General features: G+C 44.3%; 1 protein-coding gene and 1 long non-coding RNA gene across 2 annotated transcripts in view; one reads left to right on the top strand and one right to left on the bottom strand.

The window, feature by feature from the left end:
- The window catches only part of arid1ab (AT-rich interactive domain 1Ab), a 94,774-nt gene that overhangs the window by 7,770 nt on the left and 59,354 nt on the right, over positions 1-27,650 (bottom strand). The window contains exons 5-12 of the mRNA XM_015976791.3: positions 7,824-8,064; positions 7,643-7,717; positions 4,912-5,082; positions 4,257-4,557; positions 1,814-1,959; positions 1,609-1,706; positions 1,318-1,527; positions 1,025-1,229 (exon numbers count right to left, since the gene is read on the bottom strand). Coding sequence (XP_015832277.1) covers positions 1,025-1,229; positions 1,318-1,527; positions 1,609-1,706; positions 1,814-1,959; positions 4,257-4,557; positions 4,912-5,082; positions 7,643-7,717; positions 7,824-8,064 — 1,447 coding nt within the window. The remainder of the gene's footprint in view (positions 1-1,024; positions 1,230-1,317; positions 1,528-1,608; positions 1,707-1,813; positions 1,960-4,256; positions 4,558-4,911; positions 5,083-7,642; positions 7,718-7,823; positions 8,065-27,650) is intronic.
- On the top strand, positions 5,361-7,639 carry LOC107396940 (uncharacterized). Its single transcript, XR_008559832.2, has 6 exons — positions 5,361-5,497; positions 5,655-5,715; positions 5,806-5,870; positions 5,965-6,086; positions 6,977-7,177; positions 7,313-7,639. It is a non-coding gene; the product is annotated as an uncharacterized lncRNA (long non-coding RNA).

Raw genomic sequence — 27,650 nt, 5'->3', positions numbered from 1 at the left:
AGGTGTGTAGAGACGAAAGACAGCCGAGGGCGTGAGTGAGTGATGGTTTGTTTGTGTTGTCAGGATGTGTAGCGCTCATCCTTAACTTCAGCTTAGCTCTCACTATTAGCATGGCAGGCTGATGAGTCACAGGTTCCCATTCATTACACCAGCACATACACATGCACACACACACCACTGGGGTCACTGCCAGGTCACATTTATTCACATTTTCTCACATCAGCCTCTCCAGTTCTCACACACACACACACACCAACTCCCCCCCCCCCTCCCCCCTGCTCCCTCTGGGCAGGGATTTCCCTCTACAAAGATGAGGGGAAGGAAAGGGGAGGTGGAGGATCTCACAAGGATATTAAAAGTAGCATGGCAGAAACAGGGAGAAACAGACTGAATCATGTGACTCTACACACACACAAAAGCCCTGTCCTCATTCATAATTTCCTCCTCAGTGCTAATCTCCAGAGGACTGTTGCCTCGCTACTGAGGCGACAGGCCGGGCAGCCACAAAGCACCGCTGACGGATTCCTCCCTCCAACTAACTGGAGGACAGATGCCAGCCGACATCCTGACGTCTCCTGTAACCATGACGCTGTGTTTTGCATCTGACAAAACGGGTCTCGGCCCGACTGAATCAGCACGTGGTTGCTCCTTGCAGCAAGAACATGCATCTGTTCTAGGCAACAGCCTGGTCCGTGGACCACCATTCCACTTCCAGGCCAACTTTCGCCTGACCACTGCTTGATCCTAACCCTAACCTTGACCAACAGGGTTTAGAGAAATTTCAACCAGTCGGACCAAGGACCAATCAAGGTAAAGTTGGGGTAGTCCTTCAGCCAATAATGCTTCTTAAACTTCTGAGAGAATATTTTTGTCACTTTTACGTTTTAAATCCAGAACCACAGCAAGGATTTATGAAGAAAGCAACAACATACAACAACGCTGCCCTAATTATGCTATATGCTACACCAGCCCACTGATGGACGGCGTTGGCATGAAGTTAGGCCAACTGAGAGGCGGGGCTCACCTGGGCTCGGAGGCTGGATCTTCGTTTGGTTCTTTTTTGTATCCGTGTTGAAAAAGTCCGGAGGTGGGTCTTCACCACGTTCGATCTTGCACTCGAAGGCATACAAACACTGGATGTACTGTTTCTTTAGCGAGCTCGCCGCGCTGCTCGACGTGCCCACATTCAGGTTAGTGGCCAGCTCCCTCCACTTTTTGTTTTTGTTCACCTAGAGGTAAAAATGTTCTCATGAGTTACAGAGAATTCTCTCTGAAACTCAGATATTCATGTGAAACAGGTAAAAACCACCAGCACACCTGGGTGAGACCACCAATCTCTTTGACGGACACATAGAGTCTGAAGAGATCGAGAGGCTTACGGCCGACAGCAGGAAGATTGTTCATGCCCATGGCCTTTTCCTCGGCAAAAGCCAGGTACCGGTCCACCCACATCTTCCTCTCAGGCTCAGGACCGAGCTCATACAGCCGAGTGATCTTTTCATTAGTGATAGTGGAAGAACTCGACTTCTGTAGAGTGTAAAAACCATTAGATGGAAGAAATACCTCAGGAGAAAGAGCACGATTACCATCTGCACTTTGATTTCTGACCTTTTTGGATTCAGGCTTTGGAGTCCCCTCGACTTTGTTGTTGATCTTTTGGGTGGGGTTCATTTTGTCCATACCAAACTCAGAGCTAGGAGTCATTCCTGGATGTTTACAGGGAAACCAAAACAACAACAAACATTAGCTGTCTAGGAACACACATTAAATCCCAAATGTAACCTGATAATCCTGCAGCGGAAGACGAACTCACCTGGGGAGCTGTTGGTCATGTTTCCACCCATTGGATAAGACCCTGGCCCTCCCTGATTCATCACACCGTGCATGCTATTCATGCCTGGGCCGTATGGAGAGCCTGCTCCCATCATGCCCTGGGGCATGCTTGGGTAGCCCGGCGGTCTGGAGAAGACAAAATCCTTTCAGACGGCACATTTTGTAAAGTGCAGAACATGACTAAACAACATAAATGTGTATTCTCCGTAAACATAGGGCCAAAACTGGCAGAAGAAATAAAGGCTGATGGAATAGAAAGGGACACTGGTGAAAATAATGAAAGGAATAGAAGCTCAATATTTTTGAGAGAAGTGGAAGAGAAAGAGATCTATGGCATAGTTAGAGGACTTAAGAACAAAAACAGTACAAATTGGAATGATATTGATATGGTAACAGTAAAAACAGTCATTGATGGTATTGTAAAACCCTTAAAATATATATTCAACTTGTCATTTCAAAAAGGGCTTTTTCCACCAGATATGAAAGTTGCTAAAGTTATTCCCATATACAAAACCAGTGAAGGCATCATTTTACAAACGATAGACCAGTGTCGATACTCTCCCAGTTCTCTAAGATACTGGAAAGACTTTTCATAAAAAGATTTGACAGTTTTGTGGAAAAATATGAATTACTGACAGATAGCCACTTTGGGTCCAGAAGCAACGGATCAACAGCTTTGGCATTGACAGATTTAATGGAAAAGATAACGGACTGTATGGATAATAAGAGGTATGCACACTCGGACTTTTTTTAGACCTAAAAAAGGCGTTTAATACTGTTAATCATGAAATTCTATTAAAAACTGGAAAGGTACGGGTTTAGGGGAATCGTTGGGGGCTGGTTAAAAAGTTATGTAAGGAATAGGAAACAATATGTACAAATAAATGAATATAAATCTGATTTGATGGATATAGCTTGTGGAGTACCTCACGGTTCAGTACTGGGCCCTAAATTGTTTATTATGCACTTAAACGATATCTGCTGAGTATCAAAAATTTTAAAGTTTGTAATATTTGCAGATGACACAAATATACTTTGTTCAGATGTGGAATTGACACAGGTTTTGGAGTTGATCACACAGGAATTGACGATATTAAAAAAGTGGTTTGATATAAATAAATTATCATTGAATCAATATAAAACCAGATTTACCAAAAGAAAAACATCAGAATAGAAATATGTGTGGATAATGAATATTTAGAAAGAGTAAATGAAATAAAATTTCTTGGTGTGATCATTGACCATAAGCTCTGTTGGAAGCCACACATTACTTATGTTCGGGGGAAATTGGCACGGGTCGTTGCCATCCTGGGGAAAGCACAGAAGATGTTGGATCAGAAAGCCCTGCACATGTTATACTGTGCTTTACTACTGCCATATATGAGTTACTGAGTAGAGGTCTGGGGAAGCATACAAAAGCAACATACAGACGATAACTATAATACAGAAAAAGGCCATTAGAATAATAAATAATGTGGGGTACAGGGACCATACAAATGCACTCTGTCGAAATGCAAGTTATTAAATTCCAAGACTTGGTGAAGCTCAAAACAGCACAAATAATGCATAAAGCAAGAAATAAATTGCTTCCAAAAGAATTCTGTGTATTGTTCAAAGAAAGAGAAGGTGGGTATAACTTAAGAGGGAAATGGAATTTAAAAATACAAAGTGCTAGAACAACTTTAACAACGATGTCAATCACAATTGCAGGAGTTAAATTATGGAACAGTCTAACAGAAGAAATAAAAGAAAGTAAAAACATAAACCAGTTTAAAGTAAAATATAAAAACCTAATTTTAAATAAGTGTAAGAATGAAGAAAACAGGGTTAACCCAGGATGGTAATGTGGCTGGTTAGGTTGTTGTGCTTCTTTTTCGGTGTTTTTGGTTTGTTTGTTTGTTTGCTTTTTTCCCCATAAATGGTGAATCTGCAAATTTACACATTCTCTGTTTTTCATATGTTGTTTTGTTTTTTTTGTTTTAATATATATATTTTTTTCTTTTCTCATAGGTTATTTGTTTAAGATTGAAAGAAAATTAAATGAATAAGAAGTAAAAATTGGGGGTAGGGACAAATAAGTAAATACTTCTGCCTACTCCTTTTCAAACAAATAATGGAATGATATTTTGTAATGACATATGTGTGAAATGTTTGAAATAAAAATGAACTGAACTGACCTTTAGATTTAAATGAAATCTACGCCTTTGCTTTCAGATTTTACAATGTTGGGCTTATTTTCTTGGAAGCATCAGTTTATGTACACGGCAACGACCAGGCCCATGCTCACTTTGTGGATTAAATCTCCACCCAAGATTGGAGGAAAATTATTTAAAAAATGCTGTTTTTTAACCACCAAGTCTGCAGTACTAGGGCATCAAATACACAAACACAAGTGCTTCCAAATGTGTCACTGAAGCCCCCACCTGTTGTGTATAGAGTTAGTGGGACCGTGATGCATGGGGGGGCCACCCTCCTTCCTGTTCATGCCTGGAGGGGGACACATCCCGGACCCCACCTGGGGAGGCATGCCAGCCATGTTGGAGCCCATGCCAGGACCGTAGGGCCGTGCGCCCATCTGTCCAGGACCTATCCTCCCAGGAGGCATGTTTCCATACGGAGCGCCGCCTCCCTGACCTGACATGGGGTTCATAGAGCCACCCATCCCTGGACCACTGGAATAGTTGGCGTTGGGCATCCCCGTGTAACCAGGCTGCCTGGAATAACCTGGAAGTGTTACAAATGAGTCACACATTTAATAATTGTCTTAGACTTTCTGACAGATTAAATACATCTGCAGGTCCTTGCTTTGTTTCACCAGCCCAGCTCTAAAGCCACCTGTTCTGATGAGCAGCCTGATGAGACAGGTTTTATCTGGCCCCGCTGTTTGCTACCATGACTCATGGCAGAAGTTCTTCAAAGCCCACAGAAACCATCCAAGACTTCAAAGTGAAGGAGTATCATTGCATAAATGATACAAAGTAAGTGGAAATTTGCCCATCAAAGAAACGGGGCATCTAAAACCACGTGTTCATGCTCTCCAGCTGCTCTTTACCCATCACATCTACAAAGGTGCCTTACCTTGTGGGCCATACTGGCCCCCCTGAGGACCGTAGTTTCCCATGGTGTTGTTCTGGGGATAAGATCCCATCCCACCATGCATCTGGCCTCCCGAAGGCTGGCGTGGAGATAAAGCAGAGCCAGGCTGTCCAGGGGACCCGTATGGAGGCATCTGAGGGTTTCTCATGTACACTGAGGAAAAAGCAAAGGTAAATGTGTTTGGGCTAGTGATGGGTACCAAAATCTGCACCTCTTTGGTACAGAACAAACATTTTTTGACACTTTTTCAGTCCCTGTTACTGTGATGCTCCAATTCTTTTCCTGCTGGCACCGGCACCATGTCACATGATGTGCAGAGAAGACAAGCTTGTTTACTCACACACAGCCCCCTCCTCTCCCTTTCAATACATCTCCTACAAGCTAAATGTTGAAAATGCCTCCCACAATGTTCGGCTGCGGTTTGTAAAAGATAACGGGAACAGAGGAAATTGCAACATAAGCAAGATTTGTTCCACGAAATATGGGAATCTCTGCGATTTGTCAAAGCAACTCAACGCGCATGGAATCACCTTGTGAGCTGAAGCTAACATCACAGACAGTTCCAGAGGTAAGCAATAATAAACAAATAAAAATAAAAGCACAAATACGCCATGAACGAACCTCTCTGATGTTTGTTTACCTAGCGTTCAACAGGATTGTTATTATTGACAGGAAGTGAAGCATTAGTATTACTGGAAGGCTAGTCTTCTGCTTCTTGTATTTAGTGTTGCTGTTAACATGAGACCTATGGAGAACACGTGAAGAGGAGCTGCAGAATCATCAAAAGTGAGCATTATTGTGGCTTTTATTTGACGTTTCGTGTTGATTGTCCTAATGTATTAAATTTGATGTATTACCACATATTTTCCAATTCAGCAAACCAGAACACCCGAGTGCCGAGCTGGAACCCCTCAGAGGAAGATCAAGCAGCAAGCACAGAGGTGTGTATATATTTATTTATGTACCTCGTTATCAAGATGGAAAATATGATTTCTCTAATATTTCCTTCCTGTATTTAAAATGTAATATAAACAGAAGTGACACCGGCTTTCAGCCTTTGAGGAACTACTTTTTTGGAAGATCAGAAAATAGAAGCAATCACCACCACAGACCAGGTTCATGTGGAGCTGAAACTGTACAGGTTTCCTTCATTGTTGGTGAGCGTTAACCCTGTTGAGTGCTGGTGGAAAACGAAGATTTTGCCATTACTGGACACAACTGTACAGCCTGATTCATGCTTCTCCGTCTGCGTCAGCGCGGAGACACGCAACGTCCTTGCGGGCCTGCCGGAGAGCTTCGCAAGGACGGACGGAGTCGAGCTCTCTTTTCTAAACATACGTCAGTCGAGACGGACAACGCAAGCTTGTGATTGGTCAGGACGTGGCTGTCGTCTACACCGCCGGCATTGCGCCCTCAAAAACATAAAGAGAGTCGAGGATAACTAGCAGCAGACACGGAGAAGCTTGAAGAATACCTCGCAAAAGAACTCTAAAAACATGAACGTTTAATTCCCGTGACTGGAGGAGTGAAAAGATGTGCAGCAAGCGTTTTATTTATGGACGGAAATGACAGGAAACGTGGGTTTAGAGGTGGCGAGCGCAGGAAGAGGTGGAGGAGGATGAGAGACAAATTTGTCTGTGTTAAAAGTCTCTTTTGTACAAAAAACAATAGTAAGACTTGGACCGATACATGACAGGATACCACAGAACAGCGCTACGCCCTCTGTGGTCCTGCCGGGGAATTGCTTTGCAACACTCTCCAGGAGACGGAGAAGTAAGAGAGCAAAACGCTTCCGTCAATCCGTGCGTGTCTGTCCCTCGTGGAGCTGACGGAGAAGCATGAACCAGGCTTAAACGTACCTCTGCAGCCAAGCATCCTCAACACCAGCTGAACGCACATTTTCAACAGTTGGGGGCAAAATCAGTCAAAAAATTGCATGTCTGCTTCCAGAAAAAGCAGACATGCAATTTTTTCTGAAGAAAAACAGCTAGAACTCATGTTTATATAGTGAGTTAATTTTCCTCTGTTTCTGCCCGCAACCCGACAGACCTCCACCGTGCTGTAGAAGAGGTATATGATCAACAGGAGGATGGTGAACCCCTCAGGTCTCTGCTGCAGCTTTTCTTGTGCCTTTAAACCAGGATTTTCAGATATTGTTGGTCTTTTTAGGCTTTAACTCTACTGGCCAGCAACTGCCTGAAATTATGCTGACGCTGTGCTAGATTCACATTCTTCGGGAATCACCTAGGTGATACAAAAGTACTATTTTACCTTTTACATGTGTGTTATTGCAGGCAATTTTGTTTAAGCACTATCCTAAGAAACTACTGTTACACTTATTTGGACCTGACAAACTTTAAACATGTTCTTACTCAACCTGCAGGATGGAAGGACCAGAAACTGGATGCAGTAGAAGTTCTGGCACATCTGGATATTTTACGATTACACAACATTAGGGAAAGCTGCTGTCAGATGTTGCTACGGGGAGCTTTTTGCATGCCCATATTAAACTGGACCTGAACTGAACTACAGATCCTCACTATGAGATCTCACTCAAGAGGCAACAGAAGAAGGTGGCACAGCTTCCTGCTAACCAAATATTTTGTTTTTTGTTTTTGACTGTCAGGTAAAAAGTCACGTGGAAAACTACGGCTCAGAGATGTTTGGTTTCTTACTGGGACAAGGACATTAGTAGACATGACTCTGGACTCACCCCTGTCCTGGTTCATAGAAGAATGCATGATGCCGTCTGAATGGACGCTGGGCGGCCGGGGTGGCATCTGACTACCTGCAGGACAGCAAAGGAATATCATCTCAGTTACTCAGAGATCTAACTTTGTTTCAGTAACTTTGACATTTAAGGAGCTAAATAAGAAAAGCAAAGCTATTTCTACCTGGCACAGCAGCGGGGGACAGTGGGCCAGTGCGAGATGGGGTGACGCTAGCAGGGGAACCCACGGGTGAAGGCGAGGGCCCGCGTATGCCTGGCAGATGTGGCGGGGTGTGTGGGGAGAAGGGGGACTGGGCTGGGTTGCTCTGCTCGCCCTGGCTGCTGGACACCCCGGAGGTGCTGATGCCCGGACTCAAGGCGGCTTCTGTGCCAGTGGGCAGGTCATCGATGGAGCCCGAGAGATCCTGGAGGACAAAGAGCATTTAGTTCAGAGATGACTTCAAACAACACTAAAAAGTTTTAACACATTGCTTTCAAACTGGTTTCAATGGTTTTTCAACCATAAACCTGAACAACTTCACATTGGGTCATACCTGGGCATTTTACGGCCCGCGGGCCACATACGGCCCTTTGGTTGACTTTGACCGGCTCGCGTCAGGTTAATTGGAAATTACAAAATAAATGTATTTTCTCATTTTACCTCATGCATGGGCTAAGGCTGCATTGCTTTTATTTTGAAGTTGTTTTTTACGTGCACAATGACGCAATACGTATAGCAACAGGTGCCCGCGGTTGACATGGTGATTGTAGCCCCGAGAAATGTCCGCTCATGGAAAAAAAAATAAAAAAGAAAAAGAAAGATGCCAAATACAGGATTTTCAACAAAAATTGGACTGCTAAGCATTTTTTTTACTGAAGTCGGAGGTAAAGCCGTGTGTTTGGTTTGCGGGGAGGAGATTGCCGTGTTTAAGGACTACAATTTGAGTCGGCATTACGACAAGAAACACTCGGAAAAACACAAGAACTTGTCTGATGCTGAGAGGGCACGGACATCCGAAGCTTTGCTAGCAAAGTTGCAAAAGCAGCAAGGCTGTTTTACTAAGCTTCACACATCCAGGGATGCAGCAACCAGGACCAGCTTTGTGATATCCCACAAAATAGCTAAAAACAGCAAGCTGTTTTCGGAGGGAGAGTTTGTCAAAGAGTGCATGGGGGACTCTGCCGCACTAATATGCCCTGAAAAAAAAGGCGCATTTGAGCAAATCCCGCTGTCCAGGCGAACCGTGACCAGGAGGATCGAGGACATTGCGGGGAACCTGGAGCTTCAGCTGCAACGTGAAGCGGCAAGTTTTGACTTTTTCTCATTGGCCTTAGACGAGAGCTGTGATGTCTGGGGGATAACGGAGCTCACAGAGGAGCTGGCAGCAATGCGGTCGATGAAAGGGACAACGACAGGGAGTGATCTTTTTACAGAGGTAAATACGTGCATGGACACTCTGGGATTGAAAGGGGAGAGACTGTCAGGTGTCGCAACAGACAGTTGTCCAAATCTTACAGGCAAAAATGTCGGACTTTTGAAACGCATGCAAGATAAAGGGACAGATCAAAAATAGGTGTTTTTGCATTGAATTATACACCAACATGTGTTGTGCAAGTCAGTGCTAAAAATCAACCATGTTACTGATGTTGTTACTAAAATAATAAACTTCATCAGGGCGCGGGCGATGGATCACAGACAGTTTGTGGCTCTTTTGGAGGACTCCACACAGCTGTCAGATGGCTCAGCCTGGGGAAAGTGCTGAAGAGGGTTTGGGACTTGAAAGCAGAGATGCGAGAGTTTTGCGAGAGGAAAGGCAAAGACATTCCAGAGCTCTCAGATGAGGATTGGATGGCAGATTTTGCATTTGCTGTTCATGTGACTGCACTGATGAATGAACTGAACACCAGACTGCAAGGCAAGGGCCTTTTTGTTCATGAAATACACAGCCTCGTGAAGGCCTTCATGAGAAAGCTGCAGTTTCCTTCAAGTCAACCGGAGAGCAACACTCACTCACATGCAAACCCTGAACGAAGTCACACCATCAGCTGATCACCTCAGCAGGTACTCGTCCATGTTAGGAGCATTACATGGTGAGTTTTCAAGGCGTTTTGAAGTTCTCAGAACAATGGAGGATGAAATGCACATGATTTCCTCTCCCTTTACCTACAGTGTGGATAATGCACCCAGTGATGTGCAGCTGGAGCTCATTGACCTGCAGTCTGATGCAGTACTGGCAGAGCACTTTAAGTCAGGATCTCTGCTGGATTTCTACTCTTCTCTTAAGGAGGAGAACTTTCCAAACCTGAGGAGACATGCTCAGAAGATGTTGGTTCTCTTCGGCTCTACCTACCTTTGTGAACAAACATTTTCAATGATGAAGTTTACAAAATCCAGGTATAGATCCTCTCTCACTGATGATCATTAGTCAGCTGTGCTTCGCTTCTCCACCTCAGACATTCAACCTGACTCTGATGCACTCGCTAAAGCCCAGCAGAGACTAGATTTCTCTCACTGAATAAGAAAAAAATCGCTTAAAAACACAAAATAAGGTGTTTGGACCACAAATGAAGGCAACTAGCAGTGAACTGGGACACTTTTTTTTGAAACCTCTTTCTCAAGATCACAGTTCAGTGATTTTATTTTGTGTCTGTAGAATGCTAAGAACCTCTTTCCAACAACATTTGAAACTCAGAATGTGGTTTGGAGTGAATGTGACTAAAACTGTTAACTAATATAAGTCACAAATGTTTAACAAAAACCAAATGTGCACTTTGTTTACCATTGTCTTGGGACATTTGAATAAATCACATTTTTGTAAGCCAACCTCACTTTTTCCTTTTTGCTCATTTATAACATATAGTCTACTCTTACCAGCTTGAAAAAACAATGGTATTTACTGCTTTTTATAAAGAAATACCATTAATATTATGCATAATTGACTTCAGCCTTTTGGCCTGGCCCTCCACAATATTTTCTGTTTCTCATCTGGCCCCATGGAAAAAATAATTGCCCACCCCTGCATTGGGCGGCATTCTGTAGCCCTCTGCTGACCAGAAACTGCATTTAACAGATTTGTGGTTTGAATTAGCGGGAGGTCTCCATCTGCTTTGCAGCTTTAACTGTTTACATACTAGGGATGTGAAATGGTGAAATGATGGTGATATGTATCACGATACAGGGGAGGCGATGCAATATATCACAATATGCTGTGATACATTCAGTCAGACTGCAAATTAAACTCAAACAAACATGTCTGCTGTGAACCAAATTTACGGTGCATCTTCATTCGTTTTGCCGTTCATTTTCAAACAGTTGATTTTTCCTACTCGGAAGTCGGATTTTCCGAATATCGAGGATAAAGCGAACGCACCATTAGCTGCTAGCAACGGAAGCTCAAGTATCAAGCCAATGTTGTCTTAACAGTTTATTTACCTCAGGGGTGTCAAACTCATTTTAGGTCAGGGGCCACATTGAGGGAAATCTAGTCCCAAGTAGGCCGGACCGGTAAATTAAAACAACTTCAGATTGTTTTCTTTGTTTTAATGCAATCAATATAAAACAAGGCTGGAGCCTGAGGACAGTGTATCCAAAATAGTACAAGTACAACACCTGAAGTGTACTTGAAAATTTGAAAAATAAATAAATAAATAAATAAATCAACAAATAAAAACATTCCTTAGTGATTCAAAGTGCTTACAGATCACATGGCTAGATCAGTTTCATGCAGCACTTAAAGTATATTTGACTCATTTTACTTTACATCGTTTAGCTTTCAGCAGCACATCAACATCAGGAGTCATATCCTGAGTGGCGGCCATCTTCAGGATGTGATTCAAGTTGTTGTGTGAGCCTTGAGCGCAGCTTTCTTTTTATTTACACTCAAAGATACGTTTATTTTCACTCTACATTGTAAAGTATGAAAATAAAGTTTATCCAACCATCTCGCGGGCCGGATTTAACCCACTTGCGGGCCGGATCCGATATTTGACACCCCTGATTTACCTGCTGGAGCAGATTAAGATGATGATAGCTCACTTAGAACATTATCAATGTTGTCATCGTCACCCAGTCACCAATCGCATTTAGTGATGTAGACCCAAGCTTCAGAGCGTGTTTTTTCTACTGTGCTGTTAGCTCTGTTTACATCTTGCCCACAGCGACTGACGACATAACGCACTTGTGCATGCGCTGCCGTCTGTCTTGGGAAATCAGATAACGAACGCTAGTGTGTGAAAAAAGGTACCAAAACAAGGCACTGTTTTATATCACATGAATTGGTCCTTGGTCGGTACCACAGATTTCGGTCAGTGCATTAAAAAACACAGAATATGCCAGTAAAGAAAAGTAAAAAAACAGGTCAACATTTCCTGATTGAATTTATAACCATAAAGACTCCTCGGCTCGCTGTAAAGCGATGTCCAATCTTCACGGACATCTTTAACATCTCCTTGGAGTCCTGCCATGTTCCAGCCTGCTTTAAGCTGTCCACCATTGTCCCTGTCCCTAAGAAACCCCGTATCACTGAACTGAATGATTATAGGCCTGTGGCGCTGACGTCTGTAGTCATGAAGTCTTTTGAGTGCCTGGTCCTCCCTCATCTCAAGTCCTTCACCTCCCCCCTCCTGGACCCTCTGCAGTTCGCATACAGAGCTAATAGGTCAGTAGACGACACCATCAACCTGGCCCTCCACTTCATCCTGCAGCACCTGGACTCCCCGGGAACCTACGCTAGGATCCTGTTTGTGGACTTCAGCTCTGCGTTCAACACCATCCTCCTGCTCTGCTCCAGGACAAGCTCTCCATGCTTAACGTACCCAACTCCACCTGCAGGTGGATCACTGACTTCCTGACGGACCGAAGGCAGTGCGTGCGGCTGGGGAAGAATGTTTCCACCGCTAAGACAATTAGCACAGGATCCCCACAGGGTTGTGTACTTTCTCCTCTGCTCTTCTCCCTGTACACAAACTGCTGCACCTCGAGCCATGACTCGGTTAAACTGATCAAGTTTGCGGACGACACCACCCTCATCGGGCTCATCTCTGACGGTGATGAGTCCGCCTACAGGAGGGAGGTGGAACGGCTGGTGTACTGGTGCAGCAGCAACAACCTGGAGCTCAATGCTCAGAAGACAGTGGAGATGATTGTGGACTTCAGGAAAGTCACAGCCCCATCTCTCCCCCCGTCCTGACGGACACCCCCATCACCACTGTGGACTCCTTCCGCTTCCTCGGAACCACCATCACACAGGACCTTAGGTGGGAGCCATCCATCAGCTCCCTGCTCAAAAAGGCCCAGCAGAGGATGTACTTTCTGCGGCAGTTGAAAAAGGCCAAGCTGCCGGCCCAGATGATGGTGCAGTTCTACACGGCCATCATTGAGTCCATCCTCACCTCCTCCATCACTGTGTGGTACGCTGGAGCCACGGTGAGGGACAAACATAGACTGCAGTGCATTGTGCGCTCTGCTGAGAAGGTGATTGGCTGCAGCCTTCCATCTCTCCAGGACCTGTACGTCTCCAGAACTCAGGGGTGTGCAGGTCGGATAGCAGCTGACCCTTCTCACCCGGGACACAGACTTTTTGAGCCGCTTCCCTCAGGCGGGAGGTTACGGTCCATCCGGACCAGAACCTCCCGCCATAAGAACAGCTTCTTTCCATCTGCCGTTAGACTTGTGAACAGCTTATAAACACACAACCATGCTGGTCTTCTGTACTCGACACAACGTCACGTTATCGGCCATGTTACCATCACCTGCCTTTTTTATAGCTGAAAGTTTTATTCTAGTTTTTTTTATTCTATTTTTAATCTTATTATTCATGTTATGTGTAGCACATTAGTACCGAAGCAAGTTCCTAGTTTGTGAATTGTTTGTTCACTGACAATGGCAATAAACCTATTCTGATTCTGATAGTATGTGAAAAAGGTACCAAAACAAGGCACTGTTTTATATCACATGAATTGGTCCTTGGTCGGTACCACAGAATTCTGTCAGTGCCTTAAAAACACAGAATATGCCAGTAAAGAAAAGTAAAAAAAACAGGTCAACTTTTCCTGATTGAATTTATAACCATAAAGACTCCTCGGCTCGCTGTAAAGCGACCAAACATCACTCCACACAGAGCATCCTGATCTAGATGAGCATGTATAATCTCCATTTTTATTCTGGTAAGTTACAGATGATGTGTTTTTTGCACAGCTGTTCTTTAGTTCCATTTGAGCATGCATATCGACACACAGGGTACACACACACACATCGTTAAGCTAATGTGGGCGCACTGAAACACAACACGACTTCTTCTGCTACACTCCTATTGGATGACCGTTTTGATAGTTTTACTAGAATAAACTACAAATGAAACGTTTACCTCTCATCTTGGCATTTACATTCACTCATGTCACAAACAAGACAGCCGAAAATGTCCATTATGCAAAACCGCGGTAGCAACAAGTTGTCCTCGGTGCTCCAGTCTTGGGTTTTTCATATGGAACCAAACCATTTATGATGCTGATTTTGTCCATATACCAGTCCCCGACTTCCCTCTTCAACAGATCTCCGTATATTCTGCATCCTTTTCAGGATTTTAATGTGTTGTTTAACTTTTCCTTTCTCCCAAATCTGCTTCTTCTCTGTAACGTACTGTTTGTTTCCATGGTTTGTTTACACTCGTGCCGCTACCAACATGTCCGCCATGTCCCAGAATGCAACACAGAATCATGTGTGATCTCAAGCCTAGTTATATAAAAATGACAAACATGAGAAAAAGGCAGAAAAGTAGCATTTACTGTACAAAAATATTTCCGTTTCATGTTTCTCTGAAAGCTTAAGTTCCATAACTGATGATGATGCATATTGCCAAAGAAAACCGTTTTTTGTGACTTGCAAAGAGAAAATGGGAGTGAGTGGGGGGTGACTGAAGCAAGTCATCTCAGGAGGCAGCAGAATGAAGCAGCATGGGGCAGGGACTCTGCTGCCATGTGGTGTTGTTATTGAGCCAGGCTGGAACACAAAGACGAGCTGGGCCGGCAAGCGGACGAGAGGAGAGGAAGGCAGCTGGCGACGATTATGTTTGTAGAAGGTGAATGTTTACACACTGGGCCCGTCACGTGGAGAACATGTGCTCAGTTAGAAATGCAAGCTCATCTGCCAGTCACACTGAAGGAGGGAAAAAATAAGAGGGAGGAGGGGGGATGTCAGACACACACACACACCCACTGGAAGGTGGCCAAATATTCCCATAGAAATCTCACACTCACAGGCTGGCGGCAGCCCTGAAGCCGGCGGTTTTGCACTTGAAACGGCGCCCATAGCTATTTTTGGGATGTGACCTAGCGGAGGAGCCCCGGAGGGAGCGGCAGGGAGGAAAAGCTGATTCAGAATCCCCATCCCCCAAATCTTCAACCCACCTTCACCCAGTTGCCTCTGCCCCCCTTCCCTGTTGCAAACATTCAAACGCACATGTTTGCTACCTGCACGGGGAACATGAAGCCCATTCAGGCTGGGGGGTTGCTCAATGCAAATCCGCTAGCGGATAACCAGTTAATATTCTCTCACATGTGAAAGCAGGTCAGCAAGCGCCCCATAAGACTGGTCATCTGACAGAGGTCTTGGTCTGCACTGGACGGTCTCCATGACAACCACCTTTTTCCGCCTCCTGGCTCAAAAACACCGTGGAGAGGCGCCCTCCCAATTCAAGTAATGCTCCACCAACACCATCCTCACAGCCTCAGATGAAAGGAGCAAGAAGTCAAGGGTCAGCTAGCTGAGCCATGCATGGAATCTGATTTGTTTCCTGCCTGTAAAACACACGTGTAGTAAGGGAATTCTGTGCCTGTTCAATTGAACTTTATTAACAGTTTTGTTGCTGAAATGTGAACAAAACCAAGGTTCGAATAATTGGTTTAATTTTCAGTTTTTTGTCTGTGTTTCCTTAAAAACACAGACACAACACATGACTTCATTAAGAGAATGTCAAAAGTCAAGAAAACAGATCTGAGGTAAAGAGAGAAAACGTTGAGACAAATAATACTTCTTAGAACTAAATCTCATCAAAAGACTTTTGCCTGGAGGGACGGGAAGAGCCAGAACAAAGGGCTCCTGAAGGCTGGAGCAGCACTGAGTTTGTAGCTTACAGTGCGAGCGCTCTGTAAGAATCCGACAGCTCCGATTCCTCAGCCTCAGTAGGCAGAAGCATTGTACACCCCCCCACACACACACACACCAACCTACTCCCACTCTGCAGTCATTGATTTTTCCTGGCTCAATACTGCACAGCACCAACCTGTTCTGCTGACTGCACAAGCCGGACAGCGAGAGCAGAGGGAGGGGGCGGTGGGATGGTGGTGTTTGGCAGTTGATGCTGCTGCTGAGGCTCTGCTATTCAGCACACTCATTATTAGAAGGCAAACGATGATGGGGATGTGGACCAGGCATGAGAGGCTAAGTTAGAGGGGTGATAATGAGCAGAGATGAGGGTCACGGCGGCAGCATAGTCTGTAGAAAGCAACCAGCTGATGGTATGGCTTTATATACGCTCAGGTTTTTTTTATACACGTAGAGAATGCAGCTTGGGGTTGGGGAGAGAAGGAGAGAGCTGCACATCTTTCTGTAGGAGCCTTTCTGTGTGTGCGGCAGCCATTTTGTGCTTTTCCCCAGCACCACCTAACATGGAACGTCAGGGCAGCTGAGCGGTCTTCGTTCTCTCTCAAGAGTCCACGAGAGATGAAAAGGAAAGGTATGGAATGGAGAAAGTACCTATAAATACCACTCAGGTCTCATATGAGTTTTCCCAGGGGCAGGTCTAGTCTGGGAATGTTGAAACGGCAGAAAGTCTCCAGCGTTCCCACTAAAGTACAGGTTCTCCATCGCTCCAGTGCTGTGTCTGAGTCATCTGCTCTCTGCCAGCCTAATGTATTCCATTTGCAGATTACTTCACTGAATCAATCAAGCCTATCCAAAGCCATTAGCCCGCCATGCCAGCCGACCCCCACCCCCTCCCCCTTCAGGAGGAGGGAGACACAGAGCTGTGTGGTGGCCCTAAGATAATGGAACATATCTGGAATGTGTGACCCTGGCTAGTGGTTTCTGGAGTGGGTGTTGGTGGGGTAAGGCAGAGGGGGAGGGTTCACCCCACTGTCACACACACTTTTCCTGACCTTGCCCCCACCCCCTCCTCCTGTCATTCCCAGGCATGACCTGGCTTCCTTGTTAAACACAACATAGAATACATTTAAAAAACAGAGGATTCAGAAGGCTTGGCCTTCATATTTATTCCCGCCTCTACCTCAGTGTCTCTCCTGTTGCCTAGCAACCATGACAGCTCTAAACAGGAAGTTTAAACTAAACTTATTGGCAACTCAGAACCTGCCATATAAGCTTGTTAACAATAATTCTTTCTATTTTATCTGATAAAATATATTTAAAAGAAAATATGCAAATGCCGTGATGACAAAACCACTTTGGGCTTTAAATGTTTTTACAGCCAAATATTTTTATGCTTAAATTTATTTACTTACAAAAATTGCCTTTTCAGCTCGTAATGCATCCTGGAATAGCCTTTGCCCGTAAGGATACACGAAGTATTTTATGGAACCCTTCTCAGGCTTAGTTTAAGCTCCGCCCCCTCCATATGAATAAAATGAACTCTTTCCTGGTTAAATGATAGAAACATCTCACATGATCCTTTCCAGGTGTTGTTGATTATTGATTTGTGCAGTTCTGTAATGTGTTTCAGTCTCAGTGGCCTAGTGGTAGAGTGTCCACTCTGGGATTGGCAGATCGGGGTTCAAATCCTGGTCGGGTCATACCAAATACTTTAAAAATGAGAACCAGTACCATCCCACTTGACACTCAGCTTTAAGGTGTTGGATCGGGGGATTAAACCACCAAATGGCTCCCGAGCGTGGCCATAGCTTCAGTTCACCGCTCTCCATGGAGATGGGTCAAATGTGGAAATGTAATTTCACCAGTGTGTGATGACTAATGGGACTTTGACTTTAACCTTTTAGATAAGTAAAAATCTCTGATTATGTGTTATGGGAAAGGGTGTTATACAACAACATGGAAGAGGAAGTCGTTGAGCCATCCTCATCCAATCTGAGGATCTCGTCGTTTCAGCCCTTGTATTTTCTCTGAACTCAGACACTAAGTGTGGTGATAACTCAAGTCAGGGAGACGTTACCATCAGAGCACAATGCTCTGCTTCCCAATAGGTGCTCTGACTAAACACAATTCAGCCTGCTTGGCCTAAAAATAGACCAGAAGCAGCTCTGTCTAACACTCCCATCAAACCCCAGCAAGAGAGGAAAACATCAGCAGAATCTGCTGAAGCCTCAGCTTCATCTGTCAATGTATGAAGGCCTCAGGGAAGTCCACCAAGCTCCAGCAGCTCCAGCCCCTGGTTGAGGTTTGCAGGGCTGAGCACAACCATGAGGGGGCACTCCCATCCCACTCTGAGGAAAGAAGTAGAGAAAGGAGCAAAAGCAAGGCAACAGCAGCCATTACAGGCTTCCACGCACAGCACAGGGTGAAGAGAAACTCTCCACACACAGATTAGAGCACCTTACAGGTGTGATATGAACCTCTGCTCCAATCATGTCATTAGCCAGATCTGAGAGAGGGAGCAGACAACTCCAAAAGTGGCCATTATTTGAACTGAACATGTTGCAGAGTTGCAAAGTACAATTTTTCTAAAATGTGAGAAGACATCTAGGCTGATAGCTGTAGCAGAGTGACAAGGAGCTCGGAGGTTGGAGGAGTCCTGCTGGGGGGTACGCACACAGCCCGGAGCGTCAGAGCTAGCTCCAACTCTCAGGAGATCACTGTTACACCGCTGCCACACGGGAGGGATAACAACATCCACCAATGGAGGATGAAAGGGCAAACCATGAGAAATGGGGAAAAGGAATATAAATTGGATTTGATCACTGCTTCGTTCAATCAATAAGGAACTCAGGGCCAAATATGAATTTTAATCGATAAGTGAGGAGATCTTTTAATAAAGGCCCCTTATTTACCTAATGGATCTTCTCAGTGGGGGAAAAAAATAAAGGAGAAGCACTTGAGCTAGCCTGCAGAGATGCCAGATAGCGGGGGGGGGGGGGGGGGGGGGGGGGGGGCTGTGAATAATAGAAAGATGATGTACATGTGTACATGATGTCTTTTGTACAAATCACAATAGTAGCAAGGGGTCCCAAGGCAGCGCACAGATGCCCGAGTGAAGCAGGCAGCTGCCCAGCCCGAGGTGAGGGGTGCTGGGATACGGTGAGCCAAGGGGAGGGTGGATGTGTGGTGGTGGTGATGGGGGCCTCCAGACCCCTACAGTCACTCTGCCTGCTTGCTTTCCCGGACCAGCATCGCCCCTCCCCTTTAACCGTCTCACACAAGGACGCAGCGTTCGCAGGGGGGGGGGGGGGGGGGGGGGGGAATAAAAGTGTGAGTGAATTAACGAGAGAGACGAAAAATATATATAAAGAATAAATGTAGAACACGGAGGTTGTTTCATATTGTGAGAGTTAATTTGACTGTGAGGCTGCTCTCATCCATCCAGCCTCAGCAGCGTTTTTCCTCCGTTTTCCAGGAGAGAGCAGAGGACAGACAGTGCTGCAGTCAGCCACAGTCTTTGTGCTGCAAAACTAGCTCAGCCCAGCAGAAACGAAGGCAGAAGGGAGGGGCATGAGAGTGAGCAAAACGGGAGTGTGTGTGTGTGTGTGTGTGTGTGTGTGTGTGTGTGTGTGTGTGTGTGTGTGTGTGTGTGTGTGTGTGTGTGTGTGTGTGTGTGTGTGTGTGTGAGAGAGAGAGCTTGCAAGAGCAAAGCAGGGGTTTTTTGAGAAACAATTCACTGAAGCAAATGCAGAACAACACACTGTCAGCAGATTGAAATTTCTCAAGCACATTAATTAAAAATCATATAGAGGAAAAATAAAAAAAGGGTGGGATGGAGACAGAGAGGGGAGGCAGGGGAGAGAAACAGACGAGCTAAGAGAAGGGAGGGGGCAAGGGCTATGAGTGAGAGGCACCCTGGAATCTGAATAAGACACGTCCACACAGGAAGCAAGGGCCCCAGAATAGCAACAGGAAGCTGGCCCCGGACTCTGAATACTGCCAGCGTCAGAGCCTTCCAAAACAAGGCTTTGCTGCACGGCGTTATGAAAGCTGATTTACTGAGAGAGAGGAGAGGAGAGAGAGCCAGGGGGGAGGGAGGGGAGCACAGGCGAGGGAAAGAGAAAATGAGAATTTAGACTGAAAGAGGAAGGAGAGAGGCATGGAGAGGAGGAATAGAGGTATATTAAACATGGAAGGAAAGGAAAAAGAAAATGCATCATATAAGAGAAGCTAGAGAGGGGGCTGGGCTGGAAAGAAGGGACAAAAAAGGAAAGAGAAAAGTGGGCCGGCCTTGTCAGGCTGATTGCTCCAGAGCTATGTCGCAAAAACAAGCTTAGCTGCCGCAGGAGAGCAGAGCTGGGCTGGGCTGAGCCATGGAGAGGAGGGGGGTGCTGGAGCTGGAGGACTCGGGATGAAACATCCACAGACGGTACAGAAAACTCAACATCAGATGATGGTCCAGAGCTTTAGGAGGCAGATGGACCTGACTTCCATCTACTGAGGAAACAATACCACGTAAAACACAAAATCACATAATTAAAAGGAGCTTTTTGAGCTTGTAGCATCTGAAGCCAACATCCACTCAAAATATGTATATAAAAACGAATGATGGTGTTTTGAGAGCGTTTTCCACTCTCCTCCATTAACTTCAAATGTTGCTGCCATCATTGTTCCTCAGAGATCTCATCAACCAAAAATGATCAGAAGCACTTTAAAAACAAATTAGCCAACAACACCGTCAGTGATTTGTCTAAAATCTGAATATTCTTGAGCTCGTCCAGTTGAAACATCTAAAATTGTAACGGTTTCAAACCACTGGCTGGGTACCATTCTGTTTATTAGCGTTGTAAACCGACTGGTTATTAAAAATTTGATTCAAGTTTAATTCTATTTATGCCTTCTTCTTCCTCACTTAAAAAGCACCATATATGTAGTCTACTTAAGTACACAACTGTTCTTAGATTAAAAAAACAAAACAAGTAAATTAGTTACTGTTTGGTCATCCTTTAAAATAAATCAACTAAAGACTTATTTGTGAGATCAGGAGGAAACCAGAGAGGACAGGAAAAAAAACAGGCTCAGGCGTGAGAGTGTGACCAACATGTGACCTTCCTCTTAAGTTTGAAGCACTTTCAGGAGCATCAGAAGAGAGAAGCGCTACAAGAAGTGGGCGGTCCTGAGTGGGATTAACCCCTCAGTGGAGCAGGGCTGTACAAAAGACCAGGGAGAGGACAGAAGACTTTTTTAAGTGTGGTGGAGGGATCAAAAAAAAAAAAAAAAAAAAAGTAGGGCGGCGGTGGTCTGGTAGTTGTTCTCCTTCCTGTGGTTTGACAACAAGAGGAAATGTCGCATCTCAGAGTATAAAAGCCAGAGAGTGACAGCAAGACACTGGACTGCTTTGTGTCTGTGGGAGCCCTGATAGATAGAGCTAGGAGGAGGCGATCAGCAGCTGATGAGTTACAGATACTCGTCAATAGGGTTGTTTCCACTATCAGACCTTATGGGTAACTTTACCAGACCTTCACGGTATTCGTCAGGGACCAACACAGTACCTGCCTTGGAGCATGTACCCAGAAACTGCCTGGTAAAGTCAGGAGATGTGGGCAGCTCATGCTGATTGGATGCAACTCGGTGGAAAAGGAAGTTGTTGCTCAACAATCTGGCGTTTTTATAATGGGAAGACTCGGCAGGTGAGCGGAATGAAAATAAAATAAAATTGCAGATTCTTAACTTCCAAAGTTGAAAAATACAGCGGAAATCCCTCCACAATGCCATTGCATGACTGTGATCTCTTACAGAGCGCCATACAAACAGCATTTCTTATGGTCATTGATGTTTTTCACATAACACAACTCTAAAGAGTGCCGGTACACACCTCAGCATATGTCCATCAGAGCAGAGGTGGGGCTGGGTGAAGATTCAGAATTAAAAAGCTAGGTGTCCCTCCTTTCTCTGTCAGAGCGTGCACGGGGGGCTGGCATAGTAAGCAAACTAATTTCTAAAGGCTGGTTTATGCTTGACGCGTCCGCGAGGTCCGCACGGAAAAGTTGCGTCATTTTAACAACCACGCCCCTCCACCGCGCCTCCGCACGGCCCAGAATTTCCGCAACGCGCACCTCGGAAAATTTCTAACCACGCGGACGGACGGACGCGGAAAAACATGGCGGACCGGCAAGAACTAGTATGGCAGAGGTTCGTAAATACAGACATTTGTATGATTCAGCTCTCAGAGATCACCGTGATCAACATGTTGTTAATAATTCTTGGAGAGAAATAGCTCGCACTGTCGGAAAAGACGAGGACGCTGTTGAAAATGCTGGAATGCCATGTTGTAAACAGTAATTTCTACTTCTACTATGGTGTAGTGTTGGATGCATGCCGTAGAGCTCCATGCTGCCCCCTACAGTTTGGGAGAATATTGGCTCACCGCAGAGACGATCCGCACGAACCATAAACGCTGCGAGTTGTGAAGCGCGTTCCATCCGCGAGCCGCATCACCGCGCGGAAAGTGAATGCGTCAAGCATAAACCAAGCTTTATCAGTAGGGCTGGGCGATATGGACCAAAACTTATATCTCAATATGTTTTAGCTGAATTCTGATATATGATATATATCTTGATATTTTTCCTCCTGTAAAATATTTAAAAGTTAACTCACTTCAAGCTGTCTTGAGAAATTATATACATAAATCAGTAGATTATATGCATAACAATGTATTGATTCTTGTCAAACTTTAACCTTAGTGCCTATTCTCTCCAGTATGAGCTTTAGAAACACTGGTACAGCTGTCTGCTAACACCCCCCCCCCCCACACACACACACACACAGTTGAGAACTAGAGGTGTATCAAATGTCCCATAGGCACTTTTTAATTATATATTTATAACTAATGTAAAATTATGTAAATGTCATCCAGAGGTGGGCCATGTTGTTTATTTCTTGTCCAGAGAAAAAATAATCTATCATGTTAAACTAAATGTATGATGATGTAATTGCACCTACTGAAGGTCACATGGGTCATGCACAGTGGAGTTATTAGTTATTGGGCCAAACATGGCTGGAGTCTAACAGTATTGGCTCATATCAGCGATTATACTGCAATGATTCAGTCTCTGGTTTCTCTTTTATGAGTATTATTTTCGGGCTACTGTCGCCGTAACCCACGCCTTACAAACGCTTAGATTTTTCAACAGAACTACTCTTAACAGAGTATTTAGTAGCATAGCAAAACCAAAAAAAAAAAAAAAAAAAAAAAACGGAACCGGAACAACATTTCTCACCTGTTGAGCTCGCCTTCAAAATAAAACGTTAACCCTATAGTTTACTATTCAAACCCTTAAATAAGTTTGAGGTCATTTGGCCACTCCGGCTATCCATAGATGTTTCCCGATTACACAGGGAAGGGAGGGGTTTGACTCATCTCTCTGCACACGCAGGATGGAAAAACAGAACTTCGTTGGCGTTAAACGTCCCCAAATAATTAATAACCAGGACGCCAAATGCAAAGTTTAGATCAGCACATTTACCCAGAGGCCCTCAGATTGAGCAAACTTGTGAGAATACATGTAATAGCCGCTTAGAGATGGAGCAACATGTTGCTAGCATAGTGGCAAATCGCTAGCATAGCAGTTTGACCAGTTATATCGATATAAGAATTTAAAGTCATCTTATATCTTGTTTAAAAATTATATAGATATTTTAAAAATATCGATATATCGCCCAGCCCTAGTTACTAGTAGGCCAAGAAAAAGTCCTGATACGCTTAGAGTTAATATTATAAAGCTCCGATATGGTATACCAGGCCATACGGGCCCACTTAAAACACTGGTCTTACCTCACTGTTATTAATGTCTATGGGCATCTTTAGGTGCTGGTTGGTGATGTCAATCACTGCCAAAACGGTAGCGATATGCTGACGTCTCAGCAAATGTCCATAAAGATGCAATGCTGAGTTATCCCCCCTTTAAGGATTTATGTCTGAATTTCTTAGAAATCCGTAAAAGTGATACTTACCCTGAACTGTGATATAATGTAAGCAATACCTACGTTTGTTTGTCCGAAGCCCATCCCCATCCAGTAGAGTCCAATGCAATTTGAATTGAGCACCGCTCAGCACTAACAAACGTTAGGACTTAACCTAACGCCCAAGTGTTTAAGTACTTACCCGATGCCAAGTTTTTTCAAAAATATATACATATATGATTAAAGAGCATAATATGAGAATAAAAACTGTAAAACAATGTGTTTTAGCTCTACTGGTTGGCGAGAGGTGGACGTTCACGAACAAGAAGCATCCTATCTAGCCGTAAACACGGACACAGGGAAAGGAACTTAAAGTGCAATACATTTATCTGCCTTTAGATGGTACTGTCAGAGAAAAAAGTCCCCAAATTACTTCTTTAAAGGACTAATTTTGTATTGAGACACAGCTGCTGAGCGGCTGAGCCAATGTCAGTTCCCCTCCTATCCCCCCACCCCCAAGAAATGTCCAGAAACTCGTTCAGTGGAAATAGGCTAGGTTTTTATGTCAGAATTAATGAAGAGTACCTGTTTCAAACATGGTGGGAAAGGTGGCCTTGAAAGCTCCCACAGGATTCATGAAAGACATTAACCAGCTGTTTTCGCAAGCTGTACACCCTTCTTCTGATAAGCTTCTATGAGTAAAACTAGTAGAGACCTTTTAATCAGCAGCAATGGTTATTCATTACAGCATTTAGTCAATAACATGAGACCTGTTAGAGAACAAAAATGCCACTTTCCTCCATCTAATACTTAATTCACTTCCTTTCCTAGAAATTATATCAGCCTTTGCAAGTCACAGTAAAAGTCCAAGACACAAAGACTACAAACACCTATTGCCTTCTAAGAGTAGTTTAAGGGTCATTGAGGATAACTCACGATAATATTCAACAGTTGTATATGTGGCCTAGAAGCAAGGTGAAAACAAACCAGGAACCAGTTCAGCCTGCTCAGCTAGTTCCACCATTGAAGCCTGTTCCCCTCCCCCCTCCCTCCTCACATGATCCACAGCACTGCTGCAAGGCAGACTGCTGCGCCCCAACCAGCACCTTACAGCAGGAGCCGAGCCTCTTGCTCACCTTTATTCCCACCTGAGTGGCATGGTTTTGCATAAATGCTACTGAAGTAGCTAAATATTATTGACTCTTTTAGTGGTTGCTAGGCTGGGATTTGAACAGAAATTAGGAAGAAATAAAAAAAACCATCTATGATTTCCTTTGACTTCCTAAAAACCTCAGTCTGGCCTTTAAAGTACAACTCAACGTGTTCTACTGAGTCACTGTAAATAGAAGCATAGAAGGAATCGTTCTGCCTTCATACCACTAAACATATTAAAACAACAACAAAAAAACAAAACAATGGAAACAAAACATGTTGGATTTTCTTCTATTGCACAGTCAACAATAACAGTCGGACAAGAATATTTAAAAATGTATTTTATATTAACATGTGGCTGTTAGCGAAAAAAAGTATTAACGCTAGCTTACAAATCTTTACGGACAGTAGCAGAAGCTGCACGATTTTGTGCTGTACGTTGGTCTAGCCACTCTACAATGGAAGGTCAGCAGGTCGAACAATCTTGTGTCTTGCCGATCGCAGTGCTCTTTCGGTTTGGTGGCAGGATAACGCAATGGAGCGAAACAACATAGATGTCAACAGCTTGTTTGAAACAGCTTTGGAATCAACTTCGGACTATTCAGACTTGGGCTTCCTTTGTTTCAAGAGCAGACAAAGGTACTTAAATCCGTTATTTAGAAAAAGAATGTATTAGTGTATTTTTCGACAGTGTATGGAGGACTGCCCTGCTGGCTGACATCGTATTGGTGTGGTTCAAGAGCATGCAGAGATAGTTTGTAAAACAACCACAGACTCCGCCTCACAACTGTGAGTCTATGGCCAGACTATGGATTCATATATATAAGAGGGCTTGCCAGGCTACCTTATGCACTCGCATTCTTCAAAAAACTGGAAAAATGGACTTAAAAAAAGACCAAAATAGCAGGTGGCAAAAAAAAAAATCTATGTATGGTGGATGTAAATTATCTCAATCAAATGTCTTTATGAAAAAAAAAATCATGCAAGAACTTGAGAGATGATCATCTACTGTGACTGGGCATGAATCAGTTTTAGCGTCTGGTCTTCAATCAGCCTAAAAGAGCACACGTCACCCCTCTGTTCATTGAGCTCCACTGGCTACCGCTAGCAGCACGCATCAAATTCAAATAGCTAACACTAGCATACAAAGTCTGAGACGGTACGGCTCCCATCTACCTGAATCCTCTTGCAAAGGCTTACGTCTCGGCCCGGCCGCTCCGGTCATCACAGGATGGTCGGCTAGCAGTGCCTACACCACGCTCAGGACAATCCAGACTCTTCTCATGCATCGTTCCACAAATGTGGAATGACCTACCAAGCACTACCAGAACAGGGGCTTCCTTTTCAATTTTCAAGAAACTCCTGAAGACCCTGCTCTTCAGAGAGCATCTTCTAAACTAGCACCCTCCCTGCATCCGTCCCCCCTCTCTACTGTCCACTCCTTGTTCCCTCCTCTCCATGACTGATGTCAAGTTGTTGTTATTGTTGTTGATAGCCTCAAGGGCAACATGCCGATTATCACTTGTAAGTCGCTTTGGACAAAAGCGTCTGCTAAATACATAAACATGAACATAGTGTCAAAACCACTACATTACATGTCCTGTAGTTTAAAAGTCTTCTAACAAGGTAACAGAGAAGATGCTTGTTTTTTTTCATTTGGAGCAATATGGAGCTTAGAGTAGTGGTGCTCCCCTCTCTTTTACCCGTTGCGGTCACTTAGCTCTGTATGGCAGACCCTTTATTTTTGTGTGAAAAAAGGGCCTTCAGATGATTTTTCCACATTTTTATAGTGATTAGCATAACTTATCTTTTTATTGCAAACAGTGTTTATTCCTTTACGCACCACAGAGAAAAAGCTGGTAAGTTTTAATGTTCCTTTCAAATAATACTTGAACATGTATTTGGTTTTTGTCTACTATCTCACAGTTATAACTTTCCTGAGAAATTCAAGAAGACAAACAAGTTTTACAGTTATAGACCTCACACGTCACGCTGAGGATTTGTAGCGTCATGTTTTTCAGGTCAGACCTTTACATAAATCATAAACTGGTATCAGCCCTAAAACCGAATTTAGTGTAGTTCTCATATTGTATTTTGTCAGAGCTAAAAGGAAGAATGTGATCCAGGTGCAACAGATATCCCAGGTGAACGAGAACTGAAAACACCTGTAGGAACAAACTCAGCTGCCTTGACTACGCTTGTCAAAGTCCTGCTATCAGGCAGCATGGTCTAATGTGCACACAGATGTGTGCATGCTGCAGGGCTAAATGGGAAGAGGATTGGTTTACATCTACCTTAGCTAAATTAATGGCTCTCCTGGCTAATCACACAGGACAAATGGGGAATCCCCGAGAAGTTAGGGGAAAAAAAGAGACGAAACAAATAAAAACATCCCTGGCCCAGCTAGCCTGGCCAATGACTGAGCCTACTGAGAGAGGTATAAATAAATAACAGAAATAAATAAAATAGCAGGGAAACACATCCTAAGGGCATCCCCTAATGGCATAGAAAGCTCTGCCTCTTACCCCTCCCTCCTTCTTCAACCCCGGCCAATCACTCACAGTATTTGAAGTTATTTGTTTGCACCCCCCTCCCCTCCCCTCCCCTCCCCTCCCCTCCCCTCCCCTCCCCTCCCCTCCCCACTCCACTACTCTCTCACTCTCATTCCCTCTCATTAATGATCTCATTTCTCACTCTCGTTCCCCGAGGCCCAGAATGAGGTTAGCGCCACAGTCTGACCTATAAACACTGCCATGGAAACGGCGATGTGTTACAACAAGACCCCTTGTTATCAGG

The sequence above is a fragment of the Nothobranchius furzeri genome, chromosome 19 (genome assembly GCF_043380555.1).
Source record: "Nothobranchius furzeri strain GRZ-AD chromosome 19, NfurGRZ-RIMD1, whole genome shotgun sequence".
NCBI lineage: Eukaryota > Metazoa > Chordata > Actinopteri > Cyprinodontiformes > Nothobranchiidae > Nothobranchius > Nothobranchius furzeri.
Note: the sequence above shows the minus strand (reverse complement) of the source record. Positions and strands in the feature narration are given on the sequence as shown.